Raw genomic sequence first — 23777 nt, 5'->3', positions numbered from 1 at the left:
CGTGTATATCAAATGAAGAAAAATGGTTAAGTATCCGATTGTGGGTTCTGCGCTAGTTAACCGTATGGTGAGAGTATGGTGTTACGATAACTAATGGTGTGATGGGAGTGAAATTTTACATAGCACACCAGCTGTTAGAGGTTAGTGGTTTGATTTCCTTGTCGATCATGCTACATTCAGACATTAGACGAGACACTCAACGAATCATTTTCATGTAAGAATCACTAACCAGTGTCAACTGACAACTTACTGCACTGCAAACTGGGGAAGGTCACAAGATTGCTCTTAACTGCATCAAAAGCGGAGTCAGGGTATTGGAAGTACATTTGAGACTAAAATTTCCTATCTGCCATTCAAAAAAACTAACACGAATCGAGATTTTGTAGCAGTACCTAATGTTAGTGTTCGATAGTAGTTAGCTGAAGATGGATCAACACTGAACCGAAGGACATAGACGTTCAAGGTACTTTTTTGTGGTCGTTAAAACAATTTGCATTAGTGTAATCGAAATCTTTTTGCTATGAAATTGAGTTCCCTTAAGGCCGTTCGAATTTCGCATAAGAGCTGCGCCAGTTCCAATCGTTTGTTGTACACCATCAACAAATGGGCTCTCTCGTAATTGCTTGCGTGAAGGCACTTGTGTTCTACTAAAATTTGTGACGCTTGGTTTTGGCCGCGGTCAACGATCGCGTTTGTATTATGGTGCAATTACCATTTGAAGTAAGCAAATAATTCCAGAGTTGACCATAACGCTCCAAACATCGAAACGACGAATGTTTGTCGCTGCTTTGTGTTGCGCTTTGTCGTTGGTATTGATTGGTACGCGCAATCGATAGCTTTGCGATTGTTTTTTAAATAGTAGGTACGACTATGACTAGCAAGACACTACCGTGAATAATATTAGTTGATTTTGTTTTGTTGTAATTTTTTTGGTATTACTCTTTGTTGCATCACAAATGTACGTTAATTGTTGGCAAGGGTGCATTTGCTTTTTTTTTTTTTCGTTTGTATGTTTTCATTTGGTGTGAGATGCCATGTTAACACATTTACTACTAAACACTTAAGCGGCCTTCAATCTTATGGGTGGTTTGTTTGACGCGTAAGTTTAACTCCGTGTGATGGATGCTGCTGCCGATGTTTTGAGGGATTTAAAAGGCGCTCCGTAGTGTTCACAGCTTAGCCACGTAATTGCCAGGGAACGTTCCGAAGCATCCCGAACGTGCCGATGTGCCCACGTACCATCCATCGTCACATTTCTCTAAAACATACACTACATCCCCTTCGAGCAGTTCCAGTTCGTCGGTGTTTTGTGGTTTGTAGTTATACAGTGCTCGATAGCTATGAAAGAACAATTGGAAATCAATGAACAATTAACCACAAATTGGTAGGGAAACCGACGCCAGCACGCTTACGATATTGGTTCGTTGGAGGTGTCTACGTGCAGGACTTCCGTTTTCTGTATCGTCTTCGTTTCTCGCACGATGCCGGGCGAAACACGGCCGTTGGTGTGCGAATTGTCGTAGTGCGTCGTAAGTGCACTTGTTACTCCGAGGGCTGACTGTTGGGGACTGCTGGCAATAGGTTCGATGTCGTAGCTCTCTTCGCCATCAATATCGGTCAGTATCTAGGAATTAAAGGACAAAAAAGGAACTATTAACAGCCAGCATGTGTGAAGATGGGAATAGTTCCTGTGATGACTTACCTCCACGTATGATACTGGAAAAATTCCTTTTTTGTTCCCTATTTTGCCTTCGAACCAGTTGTCATCCACCCGTCTGGTAAGCGTAACCAGTTCACCCTTCAGCAGTGATAGCTCGACGGTGGTTTGCGCTGTAAAATTAAACTTTGCCCTGGCCTTTCCTTCCCGGGAGGGCTTTTTGGGCAACGGTCTGACATTGAAGTTGTCTCTGGAAAGAATCTGTGAAGATTGGGAGTGGATCCGATTAAGTAATTGAGTATTTTAAAACATAATTGCTGCTCTGCAGTACCTCGATGTAATTTGCCGGCAGCAGACCAACAGTGGCATTGTGTTCTCCTTCGTACCAATTTTTGTCGATTTGACGTCTCAAATAGATAATATCGCCTTTGCGAAAAGACAGTTCTCTGAAAATGGTCATATATGGACATTCGGAGTATTATAACGAGTTTGTGGCTTTTTTGCAACGAGGCGACCTACCGTACACTTTGGCCCTGAAAATTGTACAACGCTCGAGCAATAGTTTTTGGCTGCTGAACGATCTGCGGTTTGACCGACAAGTCGGCCGCAAAGTCATCGTAACGGTTTAGCGGGATCGGTGATTTCTGAGATGGCAAAATGTTGTCCATGTGGCGCCTGGAGTGCATATCTTCCAGCTCATGCATGTACTTCCGGCGGCGCTCTTCTTGATAAACTCGTCGCATATGTTCCGCCTGACGATACGCCAGTTCATCGTCCGGTATGGGATCCTTGTACTCAAACCGGATTGGCGTTTTGTAGTGGATGTTGACATCGCTCTCAATATAGCGACGTGGAGACTCTACGAGATACAAATTGTTTGTCCGGTGTTGCTTAAGTGATTTCGAAACGTGAGTCAAACGCGGCACGCTCGTGTAAATAATAACCGTGTGGAAATAATAATAACAAACTCGTGTGTCGTCTTGGGTTTCCCGTACCGTCCGTCAGTGTTTTGTTTAGAAGCATGCTGAAGCGTTTCATATTTTTCGGCACATCGTGGGATTAAAATGTGACTGTGAAAAGTAACGTTGTTTTTCAGACGAAGGTAAAGGTTTGTTCGTCTCTAGATCGAAAGCTAAGGATTCCGTTTCGCTTCGTACCACACTTTCACTGCGCTTCCCCCACTAAGTTGCTGCGCAGTGTAACATTAAAGCTCATGCGTTGCTGTATGCGAGATGGTATGTTGTAGAAGGAATATCCCCGATGTTTATAGTACCTTGACCGATGTCGGTGTCATTGCTTGTTTGTCATTCCTGCTGCAACTTCGTGCTCCTCTTGGTCTTCGGAGAAAGCTAGCGAAACTGAGCATAAACCTGAGACCATATATAATCCCTGCAATATTCGTGGTTGGTGAATGACCCACCATTGCATTAGATGTAGTCTATGCCAAAACGCTACAATAACTGCTTTGGAAGCGCAGTTCTCGTTGTTGTTGGATAACATTTTAAGATCGTTCATACCATGACTTCCAAATCCAAAGGAGAATAGGAAAACCCATTAATTGATGTAACTTTTTCTACAATTACAGCTGGCTTGTAAAAGTGCTTAAACGGCCATTGACGAAAATGGGCACAATCTACACCCAATGTACAAGGTAGGTAGTAAAACGATATATCCACAATATATTGGCGATGGTGAAGTTACTTAACCTTGTTACGGTAGCGTACTTTTTCTTCCTGATCTATCGTTTTGTGTGAAATGTTATTGTGTATTTTTGGGCACAAAGTAAATAAAAATTTCCATAAAGAAGCTCTACAGCAGTGCATGAATTCGAATGGTCCATAATGGACCGTTCTGGTGGAAACTTTAAGCTCTTCCAAAACTACATCGTACTACTTAAGCAGGGGCGTGATCATAGGGCGTTTCATAACTTACCACGACGCTCTCGTTTTCTGTGTTGTTGAACACCGTTGATAACAAAGCTGATACGCATTGGTTCGCTTTGAGGCAAACAGTTCTTGTGCCAAACGCAAGATCAAAAATAGTCGTTTTGCCAATACACGCGTGTAATTGCACCTTTGAGGAATCACTTTTGGTTGAGATCGGGCAATCTCTGAAGTGGCTAAATTATCGACAAGATTACCGCTGAAGAAAAGGAACTTAATACTGTTCTTGTTAGTAATTCACCTGCAATAGTATTATAACGGTTGCTGTCCACGTTATGACGTTGGGGATACGCTACGACAGAAAGCCATTGCTTCTTCTAGGGGCGATGAAAAACCTTCCTGCGTGTGACTAACGATGATACCGTTCGTCTTGATATACCTTCTTGAGAAACGAGCACAATATATACGTTTTTTGTGTGTTTGCTTTCTGTTTAGTCGATGGTTTTTACATCACCCGTGGCAACACGTTCGAGCGTAACAACATACACTAGGGGTTGTGTAAAGCAAATATTAAAACAGTCACACTTCGAATTAAATTGGACGTATGGGACTGTTGTAAAATACTTATTGTCGCTATGTCTAGCACTTTTGCTGGGGTCTAGAACCCAGACATTATCACCGTGGGCACTAACGTTTGATAAGCGTTTGATACACACTGAGTACATTAACGCAGCGTAAAGTATGGTGCGACATGGAAACGTCCAATAAATACCCCAAACTGCGCTCTATAGGTTTAACATATTACACCGAACCGCAAACACATGATCGAAATAATCCCGGAAACAACACACCAAGCAAGCAACCCAGTAGGAACGTAAACCACGAACCTGCGAACATATCCGTCTGTAATGTAAGCGCGTCCGTCCGTGAAACCGTGAATCGCACACTGGCGAAAGCAACTGAACGAGTGACGCGACCCTTAACGCGCGTGAACAGCGGTTACCACCGAGCAGCAGTATCTTTTGCGAGCAACCTGTACAAAGCCCCACACCAGGCGACGCATAATCGTCCCCACCCTTGCAATGCAATGCGATCTGGCCTGGCGCGCTCTCGCACTACTCGACGCCCTAGCAGCGTACTACCGGCACCACCGCTTGGGGTTGCATGTGGGCTCTCTGTTGTTTTTAAACCATCCGCTCTTTTTATGTGTCGGCTCAGTATTGCCCTGTCTCAGACTGGTGGCTGGTTTAGGGAGTGCATGTGTGTGGACATCGCATATTAATTTATGCTCAATTCACTCACGCACCGTTCATTTGCAACGTGCTTAAACGCAATGTTGGGCGATTGGATTTGATTTTAAGCCCAACATTACCAGCCATAATTCTGCAATTCAGAAATCAGATATCAAGTTGCAGTAAATATTCTTCCGATCGTTGTGGATGAATCGATCGGTTGATATCGATGATTCACCAGTCAACTTTTGAATCTTCGTCCGCTTTCGTCAATCAAAGTATCCCTGTTTGATTCACGGTGTGAGATAAAAAGCTTCAGGAAGCGTTTACTACGCGGTTGTTGGACACAAAGGCATCGGCAATCAGCTGAACGAAGTTTACCGCGTGCATTACTTTCACCTTCAACGGCCCTTCTAACTTTCACCAATTACCCTTGCAGTGGGGCGAGCACCCGTAAGAGCATATGGAGGAGTGCCCATTGGCCATGCGGGGACGGTGGCGGAGAGCACAAGACATCATTTCTGCTGCCAGTGTCGCTATATGGCGTTCGGTTGGCAAATGATCTGGTTGTGTTTTGTTTCGCGCTTTTGTTTGTGCTAAGATGTAATTAAAATGTGTTATTCGTTGTTCGATTTGCTGATCATTGATCGTGAGGTGATTGGGCGTTTGGAATGAGTTAAGATGATGCCAAAATTCCTCCCCCTCCCTAGCGATGATGGTCCTAATGTATGCATCCATTGGAGGTGCGCTGCTGCTGCTGGCATTAACCGGACATGACTCACCTGCACCGTTTACGGTGGTTGCGATCGGTGATGATGAAATTAGGGTTGGTAGTGGTGGTGGTGGTGGTGGTGGTGGTTGTGCTCCTTTCAGAGGGGGCGAAGGGAACGTGATGTGCGGTTCTAGAGGGATGCGCAAACGAATCGAAGACACAATGCAGTCGAGACAGGAAAAACAAATTGATTTGAGTTGGGTAGATGGATCACGATGAGATGGTGATTAGAAATGAGATAGAAGTAGAGTTTTTGGTACTCTTCGTACAACGATCGGTTCTGTTAGTCGCTGTTCATTAGCGCCAACAACTTGCCAGCTTGCAAGTTAACGAAAGCATGTACAGAGCGATAAGATGTGGAAAGTTGTGGAAAATGTGCCGCCGATCCGGAGAGTAATGAAGGATTAGGTGGAAAAAAGAGGCTTACACGTTATGGTAACGAGAGAGACAAACTATGCAAAACGATTGTCAGCCACAGTAATGTACAGATATGGAGACATTCGCTCCTGAAATGTCAACGCAAATCCTCACTGGTAATACACATCTCAATGAAGGTTTATGGAGGTGGTCTAAAGTTTAAGCCTAAAATGGTAAAAATGAGCTCAAAACCTTCAAATGTAACGGACGGTTTGTCGGCTTGCACTCCCGTTCCGGTGGGTCTGTTGCCAGTCATTGCTTGAATTTTCCTCCAGAGCGCTTCCACTTGAAGGCGTCGATTTGACTTCGAACGTTCACAGGAACTTTTTTCGTCGCCGAATGGATTGCCGTCGGGGGTGAAAAACTGTTTGAGAAAATCATCATCGTCGCTGTGTTGCGTCGTATGCTGTTTGGTGGATCGTCGTCGCGGTGGCGACGAAGAGTGCAAACGAGGCGGCACTAGTTGACGCGATCGGTGCAACCGATCCGGACTTGGAGCCGATCCTTTGCGAACAATCTGTCTGCCTGGCGGGGATTGATCCGGTGCAGCAAGCGAGCGTGCGTTGTCAGTGGGTCTGGGAAATTGGTGCGCAATCCATGCCCCGGACAAATATCCAGAAATGTCCTTCAACTCACGTATATCCGGCACCGATGTGTACATCTTGCCGAGCAATGAAAGTTGTTCGCCAGATTCAAACTTACTTTTCAGCTTTTCGAACTCTTCACTACCGGAGGACGCACTCCGACGTCCACAGCTGCCAGCGGATGCACTTCTAGTAGTCGTCGCGGATATGTTTGGTAGCTGTGTGGATTGCAAAACGGCCGGTTTTATTGCGGCTGGTTGATGTGCGACGGATGTACGGGTCGGCTTTATTTCACGCTTGAGCGAAGCTGTCTTGCTTATGACGTTTATATGCGGCATAAAGCGATCGTCCTTACGAAAGGGATTTTTAGGAATCGGCGATGTGACGCGTTCCTTCCGTGACTTGCGGCTTCGGGCACGTTCAGATTGTACCTCATACTTATGTGTGATGCGGGATACGTCACCGGATTCGAGATGGCGCACGATCGTTGATCCTGTCGCAGGTTTGCATTGTCGCTTTGCGGAGTGTTCATGAGACCTCTTATCGACCTCTGCCGATGGTTGGCAACTTAGCTCCGAATCACTCTGATACTGACGTTCCGGGCTTGTCGATGGCGGTTGACGCCATATGTTGATGTCCAGGCTTTCGAACTTGTCCTTAATCTTTTTCACTTCACCCGTCTGTATGCATGTAGCATAGTCTGGGGTGGAACTGCGGGAGCGTAAAGTGAATCGTTTGGGAGACAGTTTTCGGGCGGATGTTCGATTTGCATCGTGCGAAGAGGAGGCAGTGTACGCGGAACAGGACACCGATCGTTTCTCGCCAAACAGATCCTTTAGATCGGTGAACGACTGGGAAAGTGATATCATAGAACTGCAGGCTCCTTTAGCAGCAAATACCTTGTTGTCAGCATTTCTTTGCGTCCCTGATTCATTCTCCGAAAGTGAGGAATCTTCACGCGCATGATAAATTGTTACCGTTGGAGCTTCATCAATTATTTGCTTTTCTTCAAAATATTTGATTTTGGTTTTGATGTCTTCAACCGGCACTTCTGGAGCATGTGTCAACGACTGACTACGGAAGATTACCGTTTTATTGGAAGTTTCTGAGGAAATGCTTTCTGTATCGCAGTAGGATTGTGGACGCTCCTTACGTATGATCACCTCGAACTCTTTGTCACTTTCTTTGCGTGTTATGGGTTTTGCCGACTGGATGGGCTTGTCCCCGCTGACTTTTTTCAAATTACTCTCCAAAGATAGGAAGCGTGGTTCTTCTTTCATCAGAATTGTAGGTCGAGCATGTTTCTTCTTTTTGCCGATCGATGGTAGCGTATGATGTTTCTCCAGAATTTTGTCCTTCAACTCCTGGCAAAGTGTGCGTGAGAGTGCCGCACGGTCCACTACTTTCGATGAGCTACTTTGAAGCATTGTGGGAATGTTGGTCGTTTTGTGAGGTTTGTCGCCGATTGTATTGCCGAATTTGGTCGCCTGCGTTCGAAGGTGGCTCTCATTGATCTTATCCTGTGTAAGCACCGAATGGCTGCGCACTTTGAGTAAACTTTCTAGCTTACTAGCCCTTTCAGGTACATTGATAACGTATTCTTCCTGCTGATGCACTTGTGATGTAACTCTTGTGGTCGATGTCGGTTCTTTCTGCGCTCCGTGGCTGTAAATTTCACTTAGTTGATTCTTTAGTTTTTTCATCTGTTCGAACGACAGCGTGCTGAGCAAGTTGCTGCTGATTATGTCGAGCGATTGAGGCTCGTCTCTTTTCTCGCCCGAGCCAGAATACTTTTCCTGCAGATGTGAAGCGACATCTATTACCGACGATCCGCGCCAAAGGGGTTTGTAGTAATCCTTTCGGTTTTCGAGATCGCGTAATTTGGCATCCTCAAAGCTGAGGGCCTGTTCGTTCAGTATGCACTTTAGATCCTCAACCGATTTTTCGCGATTGCGAAGTCCTGTGTCCTGATCGCTTCTCCAGCGAACGTCTTCTGGATCGCGCGGCAAAAAGAACAGATCTTTTTCGCGTTGATCTTGCTTGAGTTTGTTTTTTATCTGGTTTAGCTCACGTTCCGCCTTCTCCTGGTCGCGCACACGTTTCCAAAGATCATAATCGATGATTTCTTCTTCACGCGTGCGCCGCGTTGGTCGTAAGTCATTGGATGAAGATGAGGTGACGCGCTCTAACTGTCCGAGTCGTTCCAAACTATTGTAGAAAGTGTTGAGATCGCGAAAGCGACTTCGAGAAACACTAGGCTCTTGGCTGAGATTCAGCGAACGGCTGCGAACTAACTCATCCTTTGGTTTTTCTAACCAAACCCGTTGTCCAGTATTGCCGCTTAGACTCCGTGTTCTTATTATTTTCTTTACATGCCCTTCTTTACCTTTGAGATACTGAATGCGTCGGCAGGAAGGAGACCGGGATGTACGTTGAGCAACCTGACACCGGCGACCCACAATCGTTCTTGGTGAATCTGTGCCGATCAGTTCCTCCTGTATAGTCGTACTAGTCGTGGTAGTGGTCGCAGTTTCTGCCGGTGGTTCACTGCGACTACGCTCATGGAAACTGTAATCTATTTCCATTCGACGTCCCCGCACGTAGCCGAATTGGTTTTGATCCTCGGGTTGATGATCGGTAAGCTTGATCATCGATTCAAATCGGTGCACTTGCTCGATAACTTCGCGACCTACGTGACGGACGGTTTGGTACGCCGTAGAAAGCTCGGAATTATTTTGTTTCTCCTTGGCCTTGAATTTTGAAGACGACACGGGTTTGGATTGCGAGAGATAATAGTTGGATTGTTTCAGCGAAGGCTCCGAACGACAAGTAAGATTATTCCACAGGCGAGCCTTGTCTAGTACACTTGCAGGCTTCTCGTCTGTGTCGAGGTCGGACGGAGGTTGCGATCTTCTAAGGAAAAGCTTCTGGAAAAACGCATCCGAGCGCACATTATCTTTCTGTTGAACGACTCTCTGTTCGTACGCATGTTGTAGCATTGTTGGTGATTTGGTTCTCAATGTCTTTAGACCACGATCGAGACTGCTGCTTGCAAGGAGTCTTTGCTGTGTTTGAAGATAATTTCTGGTCGTTGCCACGGTATTGGACGGAACGCAGGAAATGCGGGATCGACGGGACTTTTGGTTGGTGGATTCGATTGAATACGTTGAACAAGATCGAGCGAGACTTTGGCTTGAGGATGTAGCTTTGAGTCCAAAAGCTTTCGACGCCTTTTGGAAGCTGGTTTTAATGGTAATGCTTGGCGTCGAAGTACGACCAGCGTTCGACTTCCGACTGAGAGATCTCTTCTGTAGTTGCTGTTGCGCTATATCCTTTCCTTTGGTAGGCGCGGAAGAGACCGTAATCCTGAAGGTTTTGTCTTCCTTCCTGTGATTTGACGCAGGAGATAAAACTCTATTCAGGCTCTTGTTGGAAGAGTACGTACTTGATGCACTTCGAAATGTTCCGTTGGAAGAGAAGCGTTTTAGAGACGATCGCTCGGAGCTTTCCACTCTTCCCACGATTGGCAGGTAGGAACTGCGTAGCGCTTTTTTAACTTCATTCGGTGACTTTAATTCGGGGTTGCGCAAAATGCTCGTTGAAACGGACACAATTTTAGGCAGCTTTTCTTCGATGCGCTTTTTCTCTTCGGCAAACGTCCGTTCCTTCGAGATACCGCGACCAAATGCAACCGGACTTTGGCTCGATTTTCGTAGCTGTCCGGTGGGGCTGCTGGAGCTTGAACGGTAGGTCGAAACGGTGGAGCGTTTTGAAGCAACGCGAGTATTGTTTTCTTGGTTTTTCTCCTCTTTCATCATCGACGCAGACGTTGCCATGATCGAAGAGCTTGAGGTGGTAGCACCTCCGAACGATAATGGTCCGGCCGATTTCGATCGGAACTTTGCCATTTGCTGGTTGCCTGCTGATGTAGTGGTTGTTGTCGTTCGCTCCAACATCGTGCGTCTGTTGAATGTATTCGTTTTCACCTGGGACATGATCTTCAATGTGGAGTTGCTGCGCGACGATTTACGACTTGGCGGGACGGGCGGTACAAATGTACGCGATTCCTTGAGAAATGATCCGAACATGTCCAACGGGCGATGTATGTTTACGATAGGGTAGCAACTGATATTCTCCAGTGCATGGGAAGCATTGTTACTGTCACCAGTGGATGTGGTGGAATGTCCTGCGTAAGCGATGTTGGAGTTATTACCGCTGTTATTTTCCTTGATTTCCACCAACAAGTCCGACTCGATTGCTTCTTCGCTACGATCTGTCAGAAATGGGAAAGGATAGGCCGATCCACAGAAATGCAATCCGAGAAAGATAGTTTAATGAAAAATGGTTCGCTGGTACATATTTGTAGTGCAACATTAGCCAAGTGCTTCGAAACGACGCTATATGTCTTTTGCTGGTGCTATTTTCACACTCACACTTTTGCGATCCACACGATGCTGGTACAGACGGTTTGCTATATTCGGTAGTTTATGCATGTGCGTACAATTCTTTCTCTCGAATACTTCACACGTTTTTACCAAGCCACTCTTCAAGAAAGAAGGAGTTTGTTATTGATTGAGCCGGTGTTTAAAATACCTTGAGTTTTGCAAGTGATGCTTTCGCGGTTATGCGTTATATAGATCCACAACAAAAAAATCTGCGACGTCACCATTAACCCATATCCGTTCGTGTAGTACCCATTTGGATTAGTTCTATAGTACCGTATGAAATGTAAGCACCCCTTGTTATGTTATGCACCAAAAAAGATGTAACAGTTTACGAGTCCGAAAAGAAGATGTTAATGAATAGGTCTCAGGTACAGTGAACGATAGTTGTAAAAAGTGATGAAGATGGTTCTGGTGTATTGTTATTCGATTGTGAAAACTTCCCAAGCTTACCTTTTGGCCGTTCGGGAGCCGGTTTGCGGAAACCTTGCAGTGGAATCTCACCCCCTGCTTGCATGGTTTTATAGTACTGCTTTTGTTCCACTGGGCTTAGAGCTGCACTAACCGGAGGCTCTCGTTTTCGAAAAACTAGCGTTGAGTCACTTTCGTATCCCTGTTCCTTGAGTGCTCTGCAACGATACAGTGCAATATTGTTTATCAGTTTAATGTCTGTTCAATTGTGTTGCGGTTGACTGTATTTACCTTGACAAATTTCCTTCGGTGTATGTTTTACCAGTGAGTTTCTGATGTTCCAGTTGCTGCGAAGAGATAATGAGTGAAGAATAGTTATCTTCGTCATGCATTTGGCAATTGGTAGTAATTTTTTTTACAGAAATTTCAAGCTGAAGCTACTGTTGAGTTATAACAATACGCACAACGAGTTTGTCTCTGGGTATATTGTTTTGTGCTATTGTGTGTGTGAGTCGCTGCTAGCTTTGAAGTATGCAGGATAATAGTATGTTTGAACAATAGTATCTATGATGTATCGTTAGTGGGTGTTGGTGACGCATAAAACGAGTTATTGGAAGAAGTAAATGTTAGTTGTGTTAATCGTAAATTGTAGTTCGAAATCCATGTGAATGATTCTGAGTTCTAAGCTCTTTGCTACAAGTGATAACGCAATGCTTATTGTTTACAGTGGAAGTGTGTTTTGAATGAAATGAACATCGTGAGAATGAACGATCGTGTTTCGTTTAAAATTTGCGAAATTATGTTACAGAAGTTTGCAACAGTAGCTTAGGTGAAACTAAAGTACCGATCGTTGCATAAAATGTCAGCTGTGCACGAGTAGCAAGAGTTTTTGTATGGTAGATGTGTTAAGCAAAACACTCATGAATCAGCCTAATAGTGTGTGAGTAATTGATAGAGAGTAGCAAAATGAAGGATCGTACCCCGTTAAAAATGTCCATTACTTCATCCCACCACTGTGATTTTGGGGTGCGCGAGTGTTTTGTAATGGTGCACGCATATTTTTAAACGCACACGGTCGTACAACAATAGGTGTAAGATCGTTAATAGAGGACGTGCCATTCGTGAAATGAGAAGAGCAAAAATATTCTGACTGATTACTTGTGATTCTCTGTCTTCTCTCGACTGTACGAAAGTAATTAAATATTTTACAGAGCGATTATGGAAGCATATTGGTTTGCTTTTTACACGCGCTATTTCATCAGTTGCTGCTGAAATGATTGGCGCATAGCTTATGTCTATCGCCTGGGATAGATAACGAATGCTTCCTTCTTGCAGCCATCAATTGCGTCTTATTTCAGTAACATTACCTCTTTAGATTCTTTTTCCGAAATTGAGGATCGCCCCGGTGTGTAATCTTCTATTCTTCCAGGTTGGTTTTTGTACGATGCATGTCCTGATTTCACCGACTGCTGATGGTACGGTTGCGGTGTTGTCGGTTTGCTTTGCAACGTGTTAAATCTATAGAGAGGCATCGGTTAAAGCGGTTGATACAAGTAGTTTCCAAACAGTTGACGATATGTTGACACTCACTTATTGTAGCTGGTAGGACTTAAGCCTACAGGAGTCCGTCTGCGATCGAGGGTACTATACTTGATGCTGTAGTCTGAATCGTAGTTCGGTTCGGGCTCCGACTGATAGCCACTCGATTTGTAAGGATAACCTAAAACCATTATGAAACCAATGGTCAATGAAATCGTATCACACACGAATTATACTAAGCGTATCAATGAAATGCAAACTAGCACGCGTGCTCCCAAAGTATAACAAAAGATGCAAGTGTAAGTTTGTTGCAGTATGTGCCGAAAAGTTATGATATAAATATAAAAGCTGCATGATAAAACAAAAGGTTGCAGCGGAGTTGATGGTGATGACGCGTTTGTAGTTTTGTTGATAAGATTAAGCAAGCAAAGACTGATTCGTGTAGCCAGTGAATAGGCTATAACTGAAGATAAGAGCGATTGATATCACCTCTGCGAGTTTTGTATCGTACGGTAACATAATCGTCTGAAAAGAAACGAATGTAAACGATAAAATACATGTCCTGTGGTTGTATTTCGTTTGTTTTTAAGACAAAGTAACTCACCATCTTCGTGCGTTTTGTGGAGCGTTTGGTACATCTGTTTGTACCATTTATCCCGATTCGTTTCATCAATCTCCTAGAAGTGATACATCAGCAAACTCGTTAGGCGATTCCTAATTGATTTGTCCAGCAAGATATTCGATACTTACTGATCTTAACGTGAGCGGCATTCCTTCCCTGGAGATAGGGCCGATTCCTTCCACTTTGTTTGCAGGCTGTTGCATTTGTCGGTCCTGCATGTCACCTGTTGCTTGCAAAGAGGCACTGGATTGTTCTGCTCTATGTCCTTTAAAGAATGAGATAGTGTAAAAATTCTTGGCCCAGGTGTCCTTTAACTTTCTTTCCCAACACTCACTTATTGGTGGGTTTTGGTAGTTGGTTTGATTTGTATTAACCACACTACCAAGCTGAGAGGTGTTCGTCATCAAGGACGATGAAGTACGTACGCTACTAGCGGTTAACGTTGAACTCTTTTTCAAACTTTCTGAAGTTTCCAAACCATTTGGTGTAGCTGTTTTTCCATCTAGATCGAAAACGTTGGTTATATGTTAATCAATGTGCCGTGAAGTTATGCAAAACCGGTGACACTCCCTTAGAAAAGTGAAAAGTATGTGCTACGATCTTGATCTTGATTGTTTCGTAAAAAAAAGTTGTCAGGTACATGACAGGTGAGATCCAGTGTGCGCTGCAGTAGTGTAACCGGTTGAAAGGTATATGCCAAACAACAAATCGCAATTTGGTGAAAAATGGTGCTTTCGGCAAATGCTGGTTCCACGCATTTGTATGTTAGAGCATTGACTTACCTTTAGACTTCAAAAGGGAATTAATCGTTGGTTCCTGGGAGTTGGTCGATCGTGGCAGTGGTGGAAATCGCACTTGATATCCTTGTTCTGGTGGTGGTGGAGGTGGTGTGGAAATTTTGGGCGAGCTAACTACTGCTCGGTTGGAAGCAGAACTCTGAAGTGGGATCGGTTTCGGATGGTCTGCAACTGTCAGCGGAGGATTGTACCCCGGCTGATTCCACGGAGGCGTTACCACTGCAGACGGATCTGCAGGTGTTGGCGTGATGGTTCTTCGTGTAGGTGTTGGTGATTCGAATCCTATCCGACGAAATTCGCGGCGTTCGGATAGTGGTGATGGAGGTGCGCTTCGTGGTGTCCACACAGGAGGCTGTTGAGATACGATGGTTTCGTGATGTGATGGTGATCGTTCGGCAAGTTCTGCTTTGGTGAGGACTTCTGTGGAGCGATTAAAGGGAGACCACACTCCTGGAAAGGACAGATGAAGCAATAACTTGTTAGAATCTCAAATAGCAATTATGTTCGATCTAAACAAACTTATATACTAACACAGCAACATAAAGAAGTGTTCTAAAAGCAGGATATAGCACAGCTTTTGCCTAAAATATAAGAATGCACATACAAAAACACATACAAGATAATATGTATCAATACCATGATTCTCTTTAAGAAGGGTGATTATTTCATGTTGTTTTGTAAGCTATTTATTCAACAAATTTGCAAGTGGATACATTAAGTTTTGTTGCTTGTGTTGTGCCGGTTTTTTGTGTTCAACAGAGACATCAAAGTTTGCCAAACTGTGGAAGAATTTATCAATCGACTTGTATGATAGGCACACAGCTTTTCATAACTGACCCGTCCATGGGATGCTGCCTATTGACACACTTTTACCATCTCAATAAATTTCACACAAGTAAGATACATTTTTATAAAATTTTGACAGCCATCAGACGAGATGCTATGAGGTGTTCTGCTACAGTTGCCCGAGTTTTTTTTTGTTGCTTCTTCTATCGTCTGCAACGAAACTTACAATCATGTGGGTGTGATTCATCTCGTTTCTACATCTGCTTTCCCGCAGACGTGTTTCAAGCCAGCGTCCCTGTATTGCGGTTTGCTTATGGTAAACCGAGAGGCATTACAAAATTAGGACCGTGCGTTTGGATACAGATTTTATTTATAAATTCGTCATTTTTCGACAAACCAGATCTGAGATGAACCGCCAACGTGTTTCAATGCTTGAACGACTCGGTAAGCAGAGTACGCACGTTTTAAGGGGTTATGTTACTTAACTAGTGACCTATTGGTAGTAAAGTATGAGTTTTAAAATTTTATGATGTACAATGTTTCAGGCGCATAAACAGCGTGAAACTATAGTTTACAAAACTGTGCCAGAGTTCAACATAATTTAACAAAGTGGTTTGTCTCTGTTTACGTGACGCTTTAGTAAAGTTTATATCAGTAATATTATTCATTGTTTGAATTACTACCCATACGAAGAAATGAACTGTGTAATATGCGCTCTCGAAGTAATTTGCTAAGGTCATCTTTCATTAGTACTGTACTTTTGTATACTTTAGAAATGTGCTAGTCAATATCATATTTTTCTTGGTTATCGACGGTCCACTAATCATTCACACACATGAGATAGCCATAGTTTGCCTACATTGCCGCAGAAAAACGACCAGCAGAATTTGATGTTTCTGCGAACATCTGGACTCAATTTCTGCCATTTACGCTCGCAACAAAACAGTTCTAGTTCGCGAGAACGCAGCGGTAATGGCGATGAATGTTGTTTTGTTATTGCTGTTCACTTTCGATTGTAAACATTCGTGTATAAATGCTCTGCCCGTGACTCTAAATTACATCATTAGGTACAAGAAAAGACGATGAACTAATCATAGTCCACATCACGAGGGTAATGATGATCATGATCGAGTTACATGGTCTTGACGCGATATATGCGTTTTTGGAAAGTTAATAAATCCATCCTGCTTGAATGGAAATATTAAAAACTTAAAAAAAACCCTCTTTTCAACGGTGTGTTTGGTAATTGGATATGAATCGTTAAATTTGGCAATTATCGTAGAGGATTGTTTTTTGACAAACCAGCACTTACCTAAGCTAGATGTTTTGGCCTTGAATTTAGGCCCAATTTTAACCGCTGTTCCGCTATCTGCAATCATACCGCCAACATGTAATAGTTACTTTTTGTTCTATAGTTTGTTGCACTGGTGCGAATAAAGTGTGCGTCAAAACAATTTCACAACAGGATGATGTTCTATGTTGTTGCGTACACTTTCCATAATTAGTACAGTTTTGGAAAAGTGTTTTGTGTTCGTTAATGTTGTTGATATCAACAGCCACGAACACATTCTGTTTTGTGGTGATCAAGTGTGAGAATGTTGGGGCAACACTGGACTACTAACCCTGACCCATATTCGTCGGCTTTTCAATCTTCGAAAAATTTCCTCTTCTTCCGTATCGATGTTACGTCTGCTGTTCTGCCGTTGGATTTCAATTCAATTTTTCTTCACGGCGTGCTTTTGTACTGCTTACAATGATTTGATCATTCACTAAATAAAAACTATAGTACACTGCCACTAGAATTGATCAATGAAACACAAAAAACATATAGCATATGTGTGAAGAAAAGAGATAGAGCACAGTTCTTGCATTAAATCACAGACGCAACTCCGATCAGGCTGTTTTTCTTCAACGCGGAAACTGATCGTTGTACGGAAAGCAAACCATCAAAATTCCATCACGCTAACACTTGTGAAGGAATGCAGCAATGAATGCTTCATTGTGATTGATTTGATTTGAATCCATTTTACAGACTTTCATCAACAAGTGCCTGTGAAGCGATTAAATCATGTTCATTGTTTTCTTGTTGTAATAAAAGACACAGTAACACACAATTTTCACTGATGTTATAGATCGCTTTCGAAGGTATGGTACACGAGTGTTTAAATTTAGCACATTTCGTTAATGGAAGTTTGTTGTAACTTTGTCACAACAACAAACTGTCGTTGCAACAAACAGCCCAGTACCGTCTTTTAAAGCAAACGAAAAATTCGAACGGTATGGAAATGTGAAAAACTGTGACTGTACGGTGAGACTCTATTGGTTAGACTACGCGCGAAGACCGAGCTATTGGTCGTCTCGATCGTTCGGGTTGATTTTTCTCACGATGCCGTGGTGTCGTCCGGCATAACGTTTTCTTTTGCTCACGTTCGAATGTATCGCCCGTGCGTCAGTGTGTGTTGACCATGCGCACTTGTAATTGCAGGGCGCACAACGGCCAAATCGTGTGTGGTTTGCCCTTTGGATAGCGGCCAATATTGAATGAAAATATATATATATATTTCATTCGCATCTAATTGTAACGATACAGCTCTTGTTTTTCTCTCGAAAAAGGAACCTTTTCGTTACGAACGTAGACAGAAAAAAGGTGTGCTTGTCGTAGTACTACGGTCTTGTTTACCATTTTTTCACACCGACACTCGTGCCGCTTTCGGAGCATATATTTGCGTTCAATGGCTAAAAATAATAATGTGTCCGTTACGGTTTTCCACCTCCAATTTCCCATTTTCCTCCCTGATGGCAGGATACCGTACAGATTATGCGTTGGTGTAGGTATTCGCGTCGGGTGGCATCAAACTTGTTGGACGTCAATGTTTTCGAAGACTTTTGATCTAGACGATCAGCGCCAAAAAGGTGGTTGCACGATGATCATACACGTAGAATAGTATGCGCCGGTTGGCATTCTCATCGTAAGGCAATTACTACAGATCCGAGCAAAGATCAATGGTGTCGAAAGAAAAGAGTTTCATGGTACAGCATGATGAATCATCAGGAAACGTCTGATATTGAGACATGCACGTTTACGTATACGATCGTGCCTCTAAACATGAAGACTAAGCAATGACAATTTAAAATGGCTAGCTACGGTAAAGCTTTTATCTCATCAATAGCATATAACTTTATGATTCCTCAAGGATGATTCACAATGGTGAATTTCTGTACCAACTTCTTCGATCGGACGATAGTTTCCACTTCGTTTAATTGATCTTGAATGCTAGGTTTACTTGTGTGCCTATGCTAGAAGGTACAAATATGTTAACGATGCTAGAATGTTCCAGGAATGTATTCAATTTTAGATCTGATTAATTGAATTATTGTTGTTAGTAAAATAACGCATTTACAACAGCATACTGCAGCACAGTTTTGCACAGTTTAATTAAATATGATCCACATAGTTAGGCAGCTCGGGAAATAAAAGCGCATTAACAAGTTAATAAACCGGGACAAGACATCGTAAGTGCAACACATGGATATAGGGAGGAGACATTCGCGAGAAAGGATGCAGTTCCTCACAGACACAAGGTGTAAGCAGTTGCAAGGAACAACAAAGGTATCAAACGTACCGCGAGAAAACAAGAAATCTTTAGCAAGCACTAATGCGTGATCGATTTCATGCAGCATGTCAATCCCGGAGAAGTTATTATTATCCACAGCATCACAACAAACATCGCCATTTCTACTGTAAGTCGTACCGGGTTTCTGCTGGATCGGCGCTTGTCCGGCCGTCGAGTTGTTGCAAATCTTACGCACGTGCGTTGTCGTATCGCACACACTTTCCGTAGAGTTTTGTCGAATTCGTTGTTCGAATTGTTGACACTTATCACTGACGCTAACTACCACTTCGGCGGAAGCTGGATCATCCTGCGCGGGGTTATTATTGTCAGTTTCGATATGCTCTACCTGTGGAGTAGGAGCTATTTTCGGGACTTGCGCAACCGCTGGTAAAGTGCTCAATTGTTGCTTTTCTTGATGTGTGGCAATAAGTGCGGCAACGTTTACTTGGATCTTTTCCGAATTGCTTTCCTCTGTCTGATCCTTATGTTCGTGGTCGTGGGGTTTCTTAGCAACGGTGCCTCCAGTGCTGAACGCATCGCTAGGTTTTCTCTGAGACACGGAGGAAGTTTTGGACGTAGCGAGAGGGATTCGTGACGGTGAAAAGTTTCGTACTAATAGAACGTGTCAAACAGAAATATAGAAATGAAATCATATTGATAAATAATCCATGCGCGAAGTTTTGTTTTTCTTATATTAAGAAAGGGAAGGAAAACAACACGAAATAGTTGGGATATTGGTGTTTACACACAGATAGAATCGATTCTCGCTAAACATTTTATTGTTATGTCTTATTATTTCACATTAAATGGGTTTTTACAATTTAGCTCACTTGCATAACTGCATTTGCGATGAAATAATAACATAGTTCGTATCGAACAATAAACAAAAGCATTCAAAATGGAGTATTGGTGGAAGCTGTTGGTTTAAGAGTAATTTTTCGATAAATATTACGTTCAAATAATGTGTTAAATGCGATTAAATGCTGTTCACGGAAAAGACAAACATAATCATAGACAAGACTAGACACAGTTGTTGATCATTTGCGGAAAAAGGGGACTATGAGTCGAACGACACTCCACATAATAACTCCAGCGCCCATAGAAACAAGAAAGGACATCCAGTACCTACTAGAGCTGTTTGTTTCATCCGGCCGCTCCGTAGACTCACCGGTATGCGCAGGAGGTTGCCTTGCTGGTACGCTTCTGGTAACAACCGTCGGTTTGGCGTCGAGCAGCTGCTTCTCGATGGCGACAGCTTCTCGTTGTCGAATTTCTCTAAATTCTTTGAATTCTGCTTCAATATTTTTCCGCGTCGCCGTTGGCGTCGATGGTGCACTACGGATCTTCATTGCGTACTTTGTTGTTGCCTCAGCAGCCGCAGCTTGTGAAGCCATTAGATCGCGCACACGATCTTTAACTTTTTTGACAAAAAATTCTTCATTGTCCGTGGACGAGTTGGTGGAAGTAATTGGTGGAGGTAAAGGAGGAGGAGGTACGGGACCAGACTCACGAAGCTGGACCGCAGGAGGGTTTCTGGTTATCATGTCCTGATTGGATTGTTGCAGATTGCGTTGCTCGCGCTGCTCCCTAAATGTCAGACTGCTGGCATCTTGCTGTTGTTCGTTGTCGGAAGAGATACCATGTATAGCACTAACCATACTCGAATGCTTAACATTGGACATGCTAGATCTTTCAATTACAAAATCATTTTGTTTCGAAACATAATATTTTTTGGTGCCTTCGGTTATTCCATTCGACTGGGAGGCCGCTTGCTTGGGCACAGTGATTGCTTGCAATTCTCTTTCGAATCTAGCTGCTTCTAGTTCCAGCTTGCGAAATTCATCTTCTAGCTCTGCATCTTTCAAACGACTTATTTCAGCACGTACATCGGTAGTCAAGGTTTGCTTATGACCAGACGGGGAAATGTCTCCGACAAGAGGTAACACAGGTGGCACAGTGTTGGAAGGGAGTTTTTGTTCCACTGTTCTACTAGGATGTTTGTTTCGTACTACGTTATTCATGCCAGGTTTAGTCCCGGAGACTAAGATTTCATGGTCAGCATTACGTAAATTTGGGGGCAATACGATTTCTTCGGAACTAACACCACAGTTCTTCTCTCCACCATGATCTTCATGAGCCTGTTCTATTTTTGCTGCACGGTCGGCGTTGCCCTCGCCGGTACTACCATCACAGTGGACGGGAACGGGATCGTCTAGCTGGTGCTGTTTCAAATCTCCTACCAAGCAATCACCGTAGGCCGTTGCGACTGGGGATACATTAGAGGCGTTTTTTGTCTTGAACTCTTGATAATGCTTTTCACTTGAATCCGCAGTGCGACCGTTCACTTGTAGGTACTTAAGCAAAGCACTTTGGTCATCGACAGATCGCTTCGACGGTTCTGGTCGTTTAACTGATGCTACTGCATCGACACAATTTTGCGTACTATTTTGATTAGCATCTGCATGATCAGTTTTACTAGGATGATCGCCACTATGAGCTTGAGCATTTTTGGCTAGGGCGTTAAATCCGGCCGTACTCGAAGAGAGCGCCTCTACGGTTAGCGGAACTAACTGCGCAGGTGGCGGTGTATCGGATTTGTCGACTTCTGCCGATTCGACCGTATTTTGACCCAGATTAGTCACATTTGCATCCCCTTTGGCCGGTGGTGTAGGCAACGGGATTGCCGTTTCTGACACCACCTGCGCCGCCACACGATTCGTGGGAGGAGGTGGAGCGGAAAAAGTCTGGTTTTCCTTTTTCACAGCGATTGCAACCCCCTGGGATTGATCTCCGCAGTGCATGATTTCCTCAATCAACGGTGGTGTTTTACCGAGCCGAACACAATGATTCACAGTGCACTCGATGTCGAACTTTGGTACACAATCACGAACGTTCACCGAGGGCCACGGGTCCTTCAAAGCCTTGATGACATTTTCATCATTACCGACGACAGCCGACGCGCGATCACGATCTTCAACTAGTAACGAAGCGCTACTATGCTCGAGGGTGGACCCTACTATCGAGTTTGCTTCGCTGCTCTCCAATGTGTTGGCATGCTCGCTCATTTTCTCGACGGTGGTGTTCAAGACATTATGGATGCTGCTCGTAACGTCGTAACGACGCTCACAGTGATCTGCACCAACGTCACCAGCTAACGCACACCCTTTCGCAATGTCGTCAACATTCCCAGAGTCGGACATTTGGTTCGGTCGTGAATTGTTAAGCTGCGCAAGCGCTGCACAAACTTCACTAGAGTTGAGAATATTTTGCCTCAAACATTGGTTTTCTGGGATGACAAAATTATCCCTACAGCCGCCGCCCGTTCGCCGTTGATCAGCGTCTTCGGTTGTTTGATGCAGGTCGGGAAAGTGAGAAGAAGTCGCATTCGAAGGATCACTGTCACCAACAATGGTACAGTGTGTCTGGTACGGCTCGCTGACTTCAAGAAGAAATTGTTTTGATACTGAGCTGTTGTTACTGTTGGTTGTGTCTAAAGGGTACGCAGAGCATGTGGTGCTGCCGTCGTTGTGGTCGATGCGCTGCGGAATAGTGGGGCTTTCTTGTCCAAAGTTTTCTGCAGTGTCCTCTCGATTCTCGAGTTCTATGTCGCTAAGATCATCAAGACTGCTGGAGTTGGATCCGATGTTGACGACTTCGACGTGCATTACCTCACTGCTGACTAACTCCGTGGTGCAGATGCTTCGATACTCCGTTGGTGCCATATTGCTCTCCTTGGCGCCCACCAACAGACATGTCGTCGGAACCTGTTGCCCGTTTTGTTGAAAGTGCGGTGGTGCAGCGTTGTGAAGTGCGGATCCTCGTCGTCGTTTTCTCTGCTGTCGGTAGCGTAGCAAATCGCGCAACACATTGCCAGCGCCGAATTTTGTCGTTACGCGCTCGACATCGTTTTCGTCTCCTTCACTAGTGTTTTTGTCCGCCTTAGTTGTGTTCGCTTCCTTCGACGATGGTGGAACTTTTCTATCGGACGACGGCAAAATGTGTGAATTTTCACTGTCACTACAATCGGTCAATTCCTCTTCGCGTATGATTTCGAGCATTGCACGTGTAGGTTGCACTGCTGTGACACGGTGACATTGATGCACTAGTTCAGAATCAATAGTATCTTCATACTTTCTTATCGTTGAAGATGACAACTGGTGGGTTTCAACATCGTTTTCTTCATCAGTTTCATCGTCGAGCTCTGTGATCGTTATCGATGGAGGGCGGTAATCATCCGTAGTAGAGTTGTTATCCTCCTCTTGCTTGCCCGTAGGCGATTCCACACGATACTCAATACAATCTGGTACGTGTAGATGTTGATCCATACTCCGGCCGGGTCTCAAATCAGCTGTTTTACTTGGTCGTCTCACTGGTGATGTAGATTCATGGTCGTTGCGACGTTTGTGACTGCGACGTCTGCCACCGATACACGAACTGCACCTCATGTTTTCGATTCAAAAAAGCAACTCTTTCTACTTACACCGTCGCACACCGTGCATTCGCATACAAGCACTCGTGTAAATGCTATCGTATCTGTGACTTATCGTATCCGGGACCAAACCAACACACAACTGCACAGAATTCTACTGCCGCGAATGGTTGGTGGTGTGTTATGCTGACAGCCATTATCAATGTCACTGCCGCGAATAAAAAAGGCAACCGAAACGAAACGTGCGCAACGCGAACGACGATGATTTAGGTAGGCAGAGTGTCGGATTAGAAAAGATACAATCGCCGCTAGCAGCTACCGTGATTTGCGATAGCACAGCACAAAATCATTGTCTATTGCCGAGCGTCATCTATTGCACCACGCACTGCCCTAAAGGAGACACTTGGAGTGTAGTACCTTTTTGCTGGCTAATTTAGCGCACACGTTTCGAATGTGTCAAAGCAAACACAACGCACCACACATCGTTCAAACACTGCTTTCCGAAAATCTGCTTTTGGTGCTCGCGTCTCTACCAACACGTGACTTGAATCGAAAACAGGCAATTTGCCATCACATCAGCATGAACACCGAA

General features: G+C 44.0%; 2 protein-coding genes across 3 annotated transcripts in view; one reads left to right on the top strand and one right to left on the bottom strand.

Annotated features, from left to right (window-relative positions):
* Nucleotides 1-23777, top strand: part of LOC128302007 (synaptobrevin) — a 57884-nt gene that overhangs the window by 495 nt on the left and 33612 nt on the right. For both annotated transcript variants that reach the window (XM_053038715.1, XM_053038712.1), the window contains exon 2: nucleotides 3243-3308. The gene's annotated coding sequence lies outside the window, so the exon portion shown is untranslated. The remainder of the gene's footprint in view (nucleotides 1-3242; nucleotides 3309-23777) is intronic.
* LOC128302002 (uncharacterized) lies at nucleotides 955-23201 on the bottom strand. The gene is made up of 19 exons (XM_053038700.1): nucleotides 22258-23201; nucleotides 19925-22191; nucleotides 18895-19368; nucleotides 14342-14806; nucleotides 13894-14061; nucleotides 13688-13824; nucleotides 13542-13614; nucleotides 13427-13462; nucleotides 12989-13118; nucleotides 12766-12916; nucleotides 12379-12411; nucleotides 11690-11745; nucleotides 11441-11616; nucleotides 6664-10818; nucleotides 2177-2516; nucleotides 1989-2103; nucleotides 1703-1918; nucleotides 1413-1624; nucleotides 955-1338 (listed from the first exon to the last, which is right to left on the bottom strand). The coding sequence occupies exons 1-19, from the start codon at nucleotides 23199-23201 to the stop codon at nucleotides 1170-1172; spliced, it is 10317 nt and encodes a 3438-aa protein (XP_052894660.1). The 3' UTR covers nucleotides 955-1169.

Source organism: Anopheles moucheti, chromosome 3, assembly GCF_943734755.1.
Source record: "Anopheles moucheti chromosome 3, idAnoMoucSN_F20_07, whole genome shotgun sequence".
Classification (NCBI taxonomy): Eukaryota; Metazoa; Arthropoda; class Insecta; order Diptera; family Culicidae; genus Anopheles; species Anopheles moucheti.
This window is presented reverse-complemented; position numbering and strand designations above follow the sequence as displayed.